The sequence below is a fragment of the Lonchura striata genome, chromosome 6 (genome assembly GCF_046129695.1).
Source record: "Lonchura striata isolate bLonStr1 chromosome 6, bLonStr1.mat, whole genome shotgun sequence".
Taxonomy (NCBI): Eukaryota; Metazoa; Chordata; class Aves; order Passeriformes; family Estrildidae; genus Lonchura; species Lonchura striata.
Window position 1 is genome coordinate 5914564 of NC_134608.1, and position 9636 is coordinate 5924199.

Below are 9636 nucleotides of genomic sequence, written 5' to 3' on the forward strand. Positions count from 1 at the left end.
TGTCTGCTTGAAAAGTGCTCTTTTAATAACCAGATTAAAGAAAATACTTTTAAACTTCCTAAATATCAGCACGTACCTCAGCAAATCCTCAGTGGCCTTAAATTAGCCCAATGCTTGCTTATGAAAGGCAAGGTACTGCATAGATTGTGCTGTGTTTAATCATCCTCAATACAGATAAAACAACACTGATTTCCTTTTCTTTCTCCATTTTAGTCCATCCAAAAGGAGAATGCAGAATGTAACTGTCACAGGAATTGGTCTGAGTTTCCTAATTTATTTTATGTCTGCTCTCTTTGGGTACCTGACATTTTATGGTAAGTGTATTCTTCAGGTATTCCTTAGAACAAAAGTTAATGATAAATGAGAAATGTCTTCTGCCTGGAATGCTTCAGGCATTAGTACACTTGAACCCTCAGATTTTAAAAATCCAAAAGGGTAGGCTTTGAGCTGGGTTTTCCAGCACATGCTTCGGTCTTGCATGCAGTTCCTGAGCCAGAAATGTGTCTGTTTGATACATGAACTGAAGAAGTGCACATTTCTTAGAAATGTTGTTGACATTTGATGAAGTAACTGTACCTTTTTACTGCCAATCAGAAGAGTGGGTGGGGTATCACACTTGCCCTACCAAATTCTACAGACATTTTAATTTGCTGTAGAATTTAAGTTGGCAGTGTGCTGCAATACCAATTTATCACTCTACATTTGAACTTCTAAATACTTCTGGGTACGGATTTTTCGTAGAGTTTGAACATAGATGACTTCTTCTGTCTGGCATTCTTGTACTTCAGAAAGATTTCAGACCCCTTATGTACAGAGTGGACTTTTTTAAAAGGTCCATCACAGCCCTGGCAGAAGTGGGGTAATGATACAGCATACAGCAATGATAACACAACTACTTTATTGAATTTCTTCTACTTGCTGATTCTGTTGTTGTTTCATACCAATACTGTCACATAAATGCATAACAGTCATCCATGAGGGTCCTTCTGATACCTTCTGAAAATTCTTGTTATGAGATGATCAGATGCTAATCTTCATTGATTGAAATTAATAAAACTTCTAAATAATTTAGAATTTAATAATTCTAGATAATACAGTCTCCTAATAAAATAGGAGGCTGTAAGGCAGTAAATAAAAGTTTGGATTAAGATTTCTTTTCCTTTCAGTTATTTCAGTTATAATTCTTGATTGTGGGGATGAGATGGTATCTGACAAAGGACCAAGAATATGTGGTTTCAGCATCTAATAATGCCAGATTTTTAGAGACTTTTGTACCTTTTACCCCCCAGGTATGAGCATGTCTGAAAATATTGCCTAGATATCCAGAAACTTTAGAAAAATTATATGGGGAGTCTTGAAGACCCTAATAACCTACTGGGCACTATTGCTGTTTCCTGACTGTCTCCATGAGGTTTGTTGGAGAATGTAAATTTAAGTGCAGCTCAGAGAGGTTCAGTAGGCAGTGCAGGGTACTTAACTGTCCAGATGAAATCTTAATAAGAAGGGGAAGAAAATAGTCCTGGAAGCCATCCCAGTTCCTATTACCTTTACTACCATGATTTCTTTGGGACCAGACCCTGTCTTGAGCGTAGCCTCTCAGTCTGTTTCACTGGGAATGCTTTGGGTTTTGATTTCCTTTAGTAACTCTAAGACTCAGGAGCCTGAAATGCTGGAATCAAGAGTGGATGTCTGTAAGAGAGTTGTTTTGTTTGGTTTGGTTTTTTTTCCTTTGCAAGCTTCTTCTTCTTTTCACTTTTCAGTTGTCTTGTTTAATTAACTTATTTCTTTAAACAGAGAAAGTCTGTTCCCTGTTCCTAAAATACCAGTCTGAGAAAATGTAAAACATTTTATTTTAAATTGGAAACAAAAGAACAGTTCCCTCTTTGAAATGAGGCATGTTTCATCTCTCTGTGGTTCAGATGGTTTCTTCTGTTTTCTGTGAATTTGAAACTTCACAGGGTGACCAGACTTTGAAAATTTCGGTCTATTCTGAAGTCCAAAAAAACAGAGTTAAGATTTAAAAAAAAAAAAAATCAGGGTAGCAGACCACTCTCAGTGCTCTGACTTTTGCTGTTAAATTTCCTCCTTTTTTTTATGCCGTCTCCTTCAAGTTTGTGATTTTTTTTTTGGCATCTTTGCCTTCAGCAGAGGCTCTACCTGGCCTTGCCTCCTGGGGTTTTTAATTTCCCTGAAAATTTTGCCTCCTGCATCTGCATCCCCCAAGCAGATGGATGCATTTGAATGTCACCTTAATATGCCTTGCTAATTACCATAGCTCTCCAGTGGTTAACAAAGCAATTAATTTGTCTTGTTTTCAGACAAAGTGGACTCTGAACTGCTGCAAGGTTACTCCAGGTACCTGCCCCACGATACCATCATCATGACTGTGAGAGCAGCCATTCTGTTTGCTGTGCTCCTGACAGTCCCTCTCATCCATTTCCCAGTGAGTATTCATGAGAGCTCTGGAGCTGGCGGGGAGCACTGGTCACTAATATTTTGCAGACTGCAATTCTTGAGTCACATCTAGTCTTGTGTATCTTATTCACTTGTCAAGTGATTGATCAAAGACCACATATTTGCATATGTTCCATGAAAGCTCCAAAATAACAACTAACCACTAAGCTAATTTGTGCTTTTGAGACAGATTTCAGATTAAAACTAGCCCAGAGCATTGTTTTTAATTTAGAGAATTCAGAACTTCTAAAGTTTATTTAGTTTGATTTTCTTTTCTCTTAAATTGAGTTTTGCTGACTTGGTTTTTCCTTTCTACATGCACGCAGTCACACACACAAACACACTTATACTTGAAACTCAATTTAATTGTAAATTAAAAACACATATAGACCTATTTCACAAAAAAAAAGAAAAAACCAAAAACAAACCTAGTTTAGCTTATCAATAATGTGCTAGAATTGAAAATTTATTCTTTTAGGACCAAAAACTGTGCAGGCAAAACTCTGTGTATGGAAGCACTGTAGAGATTTTGTATCGGTTGGCAATATGCTGACATTGGCTACCAGGCATTTTCAAAGAGACAAAGCACTATCCCCCAGGCCTTCTGTTGTCCATCCAAAAAAGGGAGGGGCCAGTAATTTCTTAAGACTAATGCCCATGTGATAAATCTTGCTTTAATGCAGTAATAAATTACATTTTACACTGCAGAGAGACAAAGCATTAAACTATCACTAATCTTCTGGCATTTTGATTTTTAAAATGTTCTTTCACATCTGGAATGATGTAATTCTTAAGGTTATGGAATGGAGATAAGATCAGAAAGTATGTGTGTGTGTGTATGTATGTATTTACCCACACAATGTTTGTCTTTGTGTAGGCAAGGAAAGCTGTGTTGATGGTATTTTTCTCTCATCTTCCTGAGTCGTGGATTTGCCATATCCTTGTCACCTTAACACTGAATGCAGTTGTTGTTCTGTTTGCAATGTATGTGCCAGACATAAAAAATGTATTTGGAGTAGTTGGTAAGTTCTTGTGGTGGTTGGTTTTCTTGGGTTTTATTTTAAGTTGCAGAAATTCAGTATATGATTCTGCAATGTACTTCAGTCTTCTCTGAACAAAATCTTACTTTCTGTTTATTAAAGGTTCAACCACGTCAACATGTTTGCTTTTTGTATATCCTGGACTATTTTATCTTAAACTTAACAGAGAGGACTTTATATCACCACAGAAACTTGGGGTATGTTTTCTGTTTTCTCATCTGCACTAATAATATTTAAACAGGCTCATTTTAAATGCATTTTAATACACAGTGGAGCACACAATCCGAGGAGCAAAGCTCTTGTTTTCATTGCAGCTCACAAAATCTCTGAGCATTTCTTTCATCCTTCCTAGTAGCTCTGGTCTTTCTGAAACTCCTTCTTCACCAGAGCTTTTTGGCAAGCAGCATGTCCATGTACTGGACCATTGATTTCAGAATGTGCTTTTCCCTGTAGTTCTCAGATGTTGACTTTTAATCCAGTTTCTGCTCAGTTTTTACCTATTACTCTGTCTGGGCACTTGGGACAAAGCTAAACTGCATTTAAGTGCAACAGTTTTTGTGCTTGTTTTCTATAAAAGACTTCACAAAAATAGCCTTTTTTTTGTTGTTTTCTTCCTTTTTGTTTGGTTTTTTTCCTCCTCTTTGTGGTTTCTCTTTTGTTGTAGTAGGTTAAGTTCTGGGCTGGAATTTGTGCAGGAGCCTGCTTTTTGCACTGTAACTGTCTTCATTTAACCACTGCTCAGCAGAGTGGCCAAAATGCTGACAAAATGTTTATACATAGTCTTTCTGCCATTCTTATGATTCATGGGTCTGCTCTTGTATTGACAAAACAGGGAATCTGAAAGAAAATCTAATAATGATGCCCTCTGATCATCTAAAGTCATGACTAGTTCCAGCATGTTTGGGGCCTGTTAAAAATCAGCAAGCTGCAGTCTCTTGAACTGTGGTTTTATCATAATCTGGCTATTCAAAAAAGTAAAAAATCCATTGTAATTTTAATTGTATTTTGAGTAAAATACAAATCAATTTCTCAATTTGTCTAGAGTTGTAAAGGGCAAATTCTATTTTGTGCAGCTGGATAGTGTGAGCAGGGAGACCAGGCTGCTCCAGGAGTTCCCAGGAAAACTATCCCAGGCTTGGTTTAGTTTCCCACTAAATTCTTTGTGTTTGAAGACTGAGTAATTTGAAACATTAGAGATTATTTTATAAGACACTGTTTGTACCTGTTCTTGTGGACTTTCATAACATTAATTTTTGCCTTTCTTTCTTCACAGGCATGTGCCTTGGTTATTTTTGGTGTTTGTGTTGGCCTTCTCAGTTTGGTTCTAATAATTGTCAATTGGGTTAATCAATAACAACTATTGACACTGTCTGAACTGAGCTTCAGAAGACAGCAAGAACCAGAGAGGTGCCAGCACTGCTGCAGTGAGTGCTGGACACCCCAAAGGAGCACTGACCAAAGCTGCCAAGGAAGAAGTAATGCTCTTTTCAGCTCCATTACTGATGGTCCTTCTTTAATCTTGAGTCACTCTTCCGTTACTGGATAATTCATCTTTGCCATTCTAAAATATGAGTTTTGATGATATAATAAGGACAGGTAAAAAGGTGTCAAGAATTTCTGCAATGCAAAAATGGTTTAGGACACAAGATGAACAAAACAGAAACTTGAAATAACTTGTCCTTTCAAAACAACAAGGTGAATAGACATTACATCAGTCTTTTTGTGCATAATGTGATATATGCACATAGGATAGTGCACATTGTCCTAATCCTTGAAAGATTTCTGTTGCTTGACTAATTTCCAAAATTTCAGCCAGTTCACATTAAGAACTTGTTGATTCCAAGTGTTTAACCTAATTTATCCTAAGATGGATCCAAAGACCAACTGCCTTAGCTCAGTTTAATGGGCATGTCATGATAATACTTGTTAATTGTTTTTTAAAATACAGTTTTTCTATGTCAGCAGTCTTGAATCATCCTGATGTAATTTTTTAAATAGCAGACTTTGTCCATCAAGTATAATAGCTTTTAGTAGCATTTTGTTTTGATGTTTTCATTTTGCAGTTAATAATAGACATTTTTCAATTAATAGCTACTTTTGAGTAGTACTCAAATACTCAGTATTCCTCCAGGTAAAAGACTCTTTTTCTCTCATTCGCATTTTTACAAATCTTTCAGGTCTGAACTAAAGTGCTTCTATATTTTACATTCTTTTGTGTGTCAGAGAAGATTTGGGCTTAAAAGATGAACATCTGCCTCTGTTGAAAACAAAGGGAAATTTTACTGTTATGGAACCTTAATTTTACCTCAGATGTCTATGAACTTCCATGTAGTCTTTTATTATTTCTTATTTTTTAGCTCCCTGAATGTGAATGCAATTTTCAACAGCAGCTGGGCTTTGTTGGAAATGGTATTGGACACCCACAAGGAAAGTTCCTCATTTTAGTAGATTGAAAGCAGTGGCTGAGAGCATGGGGAGGTTTTTAGCATTTGCTTCTGTCAGGTGGGATCTGCTGGCCCTAAAATGGCCTTCTCTCCTCAGAGATTTCATGCCTAAGGAAGCAAAGGCTGATTGATCCTCTCCTGTCTAAAGGGGAGGAACAGCAAATAGCAGAGTTGGGATCACCTTCTCTATTCCTGATTTCTCATGCCAGCAGATCACTTGGCTTTCTCAGGGCCCAGAAGTTACTTTTCATTTTTGATGGATGGCCTGAAGGCACCCAGGTGGTGCAGGTTAGTAGTGCTTCAGAAATCTTTTTTGCTTGGAAGTATCCTTCTACCTAGGAGTTTAATTCAGAAACAGACACATGTGGTGAGGCCAGGGAGCGAGTTCAGAAATTTTGGTAGGATCCCAAAGAAAAACATCCCTGGAAAAGACTGCAGTTACTTTTATAAAAAAGTTTCTAGAAGAGGTTTCTTGAGTTCCATGTAAGAGTTTGGCAGTACCAGAAACGGCACATCCACACTTGGCCAGGAGTTCCCAGTCTCTCCTGTGGCACTGGCAGTGGCTCCTGTCAGCATGTTTACCCAGCAGAAAACCAAGGTGACCACGAAATGTGACATTATCTGCCTAAAAAGTGAACTTGCCTTTATTTTTCCAATTCAAACGCCTGCTAACCAGGTGTAGCCTCTTCCCTGCCTGTGGCTGCCCTTTGATAGCTGAATTTCGTGGGCTTTGTTACACTGCAGGGATTCAGATGATCGTGGAATCTCTGGCACTGTTGTAGAAAACTAAATATATACCTTGTAAAAGTGTACCTTGAGTCAGCACTGACAGCTGTACATCAGGAAGTGATTTTCTGTCTGACTGAACCAAAACTTCTTTGGAAAACAGGACATCTTAGTTTGCTGAGAATGAACTCGGATTTTTGTCAGACACTAGAATTTAGGGAGTATATTAGAAATTTTGTGGAAATTATTTCTCATTTATTATCTGCTCTTGTAGAATACTGTTGAGTAGTACTGGTAGGTTACTGCAGTATACTGGTAGGTTACTGCACTTTTATTTTAAACTCTAACCAGTAATGCTTAAGTCTGAATACTAAGATTATCTGTGAGGGGACAGAAAGCTGGCAAAGCTTTGCTGAGCTTGTGCTCTTCCCTCCTCTCCCTGAAGAAGCTGAGTCTTCCCGTGCACTGTACTGCTCTGTTGTCCTTAGGCAGTTTGGTTTGTGTGCATAATCTTGAAAGTATAACTGAAAAAATACCTGAAATACATTGTTCATTTTACAGTGGATTCCTGTAGTGGTGCAGAAATCATTACAGTATTGTTTTAATCCTTGGGTATTACCCTAACTAGCCTGGCTGCTGACTGACTGTCCTGATAGGTAGACTTTGGAATGAAGAACTGCAGTGTGTGAAGTTAATACTTGATGAGGATAAATGCAAGCAATTCACAGCTCTGCTGAGCTCTGTTACTACATTTTGGCTGCAGAAAGGAGAGCACAGGGGTTTACAGAATGCCTGTTATTACCTTTCATGTGGAAAAAAACTCTAGAAATGCTGCTACTTCTGAGTTTCTGAAGTTCGTAACATAAAATATGGAGGGAGGAAGAGAGGGGCAGAGAAAGAATTTCTGTTCCCAAATTTAGAAGATATGAGTGTTGTCCACAGTGAAAAGCCAGAGTAATTTATCCTTCTCATCTCCCACAGCTGTGTCTCTCAAGGGTTTTTCTACAATTGTGCACTTCCATGAAGTTTTTGAGCAGAAGAGACCTCCACTGTGGAACTCTCAGTTCATTTAAATGCTGACAAATATTTTCTTCATTATTATTGCATACATATATTTTTTCTTCCAAATTTCCAGATTTATAAATTTCAGTGATTCTACTTTATTGCCTGTCATCATGTTCCAACCTTCTTCACTGAAGACTTGACAGGAATGGATGAAGGGACCCACAGCATTTCTGAACTCACTTGGAAAAGTTCCCTTTCCCCAGTTGAGCAGGAAGAACAATGTGAGAGATGAAAATTAATTGGTTGCCTTTGATTTATTTACTCTTTTTCTCTTATTTCCATTCCTTGTCCATTTGGAGGCTTCTCAAGTTTCAGCTGGACTGTGGTAAGCTGGGTGTGAAGAGTGGTTTTTGTAACCAGCATGGCAGGAAGGAGACTGCTAAACAACAGTGCTCAGAACTAGTATAATTGTAGAGTTCCTTTCCTAGTTGGATTTAATTTAACACTTTACCTGAAATTGTTGTTTTCCAGTTTATTTTGATGTTGAAACCATTCGCTGCAGCTGCTCTCCATACAAGAAACCTTTGGACATGTTTGCACTTACTGCCAGTGGGAGGGAATTTTCAGTATTATAAAAGTGCTGTGTAATTCCTGCAGTTTGTGGTGGTGGTCTTGGTATTTGTGTGCTTCAGTAGTGTTCAGCCATGGTTCATATGGAAATGGAATTCCCAAAAGCAATCAATAATGATCTGGATGAAAAAATTGCCCAGCTCATGCCAAACCTGTGTGTTGTACAACAGATTTTCTGTTCTGAGTTCTCCTTGCCTCAGAGTCACTGTGGAACAGCCAGAACATGTTCCAAAAAATGACCAGCAAAAAATAAAGAGCAGATTACACTCTACCCAATTGTGTGTGTGATCTCCACTCTGTTGTGCAGGTGATGCTTTGCAGCACATCCTGAAATGTTCCCAACTGCCCCTCCTGGGCCAAGCAGCTCCCAGTGATGGATTTTACTAATTGGACTGTGCTCTCCAGAATACCAGGATGGAAAAAATGAGAAATGCAATTATTGTCCTCCCAGGTATTGGTTCATGGACAGCAAACCTGCCTCTTCTGTGCAAATCTCTGAACAGGAGCCAGCAGAATTCATTTCAGAGGCTGGTGTTCTTCAAGAATCAGGAGATTGGAAGTTAACAACTGTAACTAATCTCAGTGTCTCTCAGCTGAAAGTGAATGCATCTAACCCAAATTTACTTGTGCTTTAGCTACAACCACTTGCCAGGTAGGAGCTTACCAAGAACAGAACTGACCCACATGTATGCATGATTTTTAGAGCTTTTGAAAATGTCAGTTATATTCAGGAAATTACAAAAAAAGCAGAGTGGAAGCTTGTAGGGCTATCAAAATTTTCTCTTACAAGGATGAATTCAGTGTTTTTCAAAATTTATTTCACAGCTCTGTGAAAGGGTGAGCAGCTGGCCTGGTGGTGCATAATGGGGTGAAAAACTGCTCATGGAGACCCTTTGGGAAGGGCCTTCTTGTTGAGCAAGGTGAGGGTCAGTTATGGGGAAGAGGCCATTTCCTTAGGGGGTAGCAGCAGAACGATGGCTGGCCAGGAGGGGCTCTGGAGCATGGATGTGCTTTGTGGCTATAACAGTGCTCTCCAATAGCTGTGTCCTGTGAGAGTAGCTCCAAGCACTTTGCAAGGGCCAGGGGAGTCCTGGGTATAAGCAAACATGGAAAACCCCCTCGTTACTGTGCTGCTGGCTTGATTCCAGAGCTGCAGGAAGGTCCACACACGTGGAAATGAGTACCAGCAACTCTGTTTACTTACTAGTTTTTGCCCCAAGTGGAACTGGCACCGAAGAGCACAAATCCCAGCATTTTCCATGCAGTGCAGAATTGTGTCCTGTGCTGCCCTGGTTTTGTTGCTGAGTGTGTCCTGGCCGTGCTCGGCCTTTCTCCTG

At 38.9% G+C, this 9636-nt stretch overlaps 1 protein-coding gene across 5 annotated transcripts in view; it reads left to right on the top strand.

The window, feature by feature from the left end:
• Positions 1 to 8575, top strand: part of SLC38A6 (solute carrier family 38 member 6) — a 37835-nt gene extending 29260 nt beyond the window's left edge. For 2 of the 5 annotated variants that reach the window (XM_021554466.2, XM_077783914.1), the window contains 5 exons: positions 214 to 314; positions 2319 to 2443; positions 3332 to 3476; positions 3597 to 3691; positions 4768 to 8575. In XM_021554466.2, the coding sequence (XP_021410141.2) occupies positions 214 to 314; positions 2319 to 2443; positions 3332 to 3476; positions 3597 to 3691; positions 4768 to 4848 (547 nt within the window). In that variant the 3' untranslated portion in view covers positions 4849 to 8575. The remainder of the gene's footprint in view (positions 1 to 213; positions 315 to 2318; positions 2444 to 3331; positions 3477 to 3596; positions 3692 to 4767) is intronic. The other 3 variants (XR_013340132.1, XR_013340133.1, XR_013340134.1) reach the window with 3 other exon arrangements.
• Positions 8576 to 9636: the final 1061 nt, after the last annotated feature.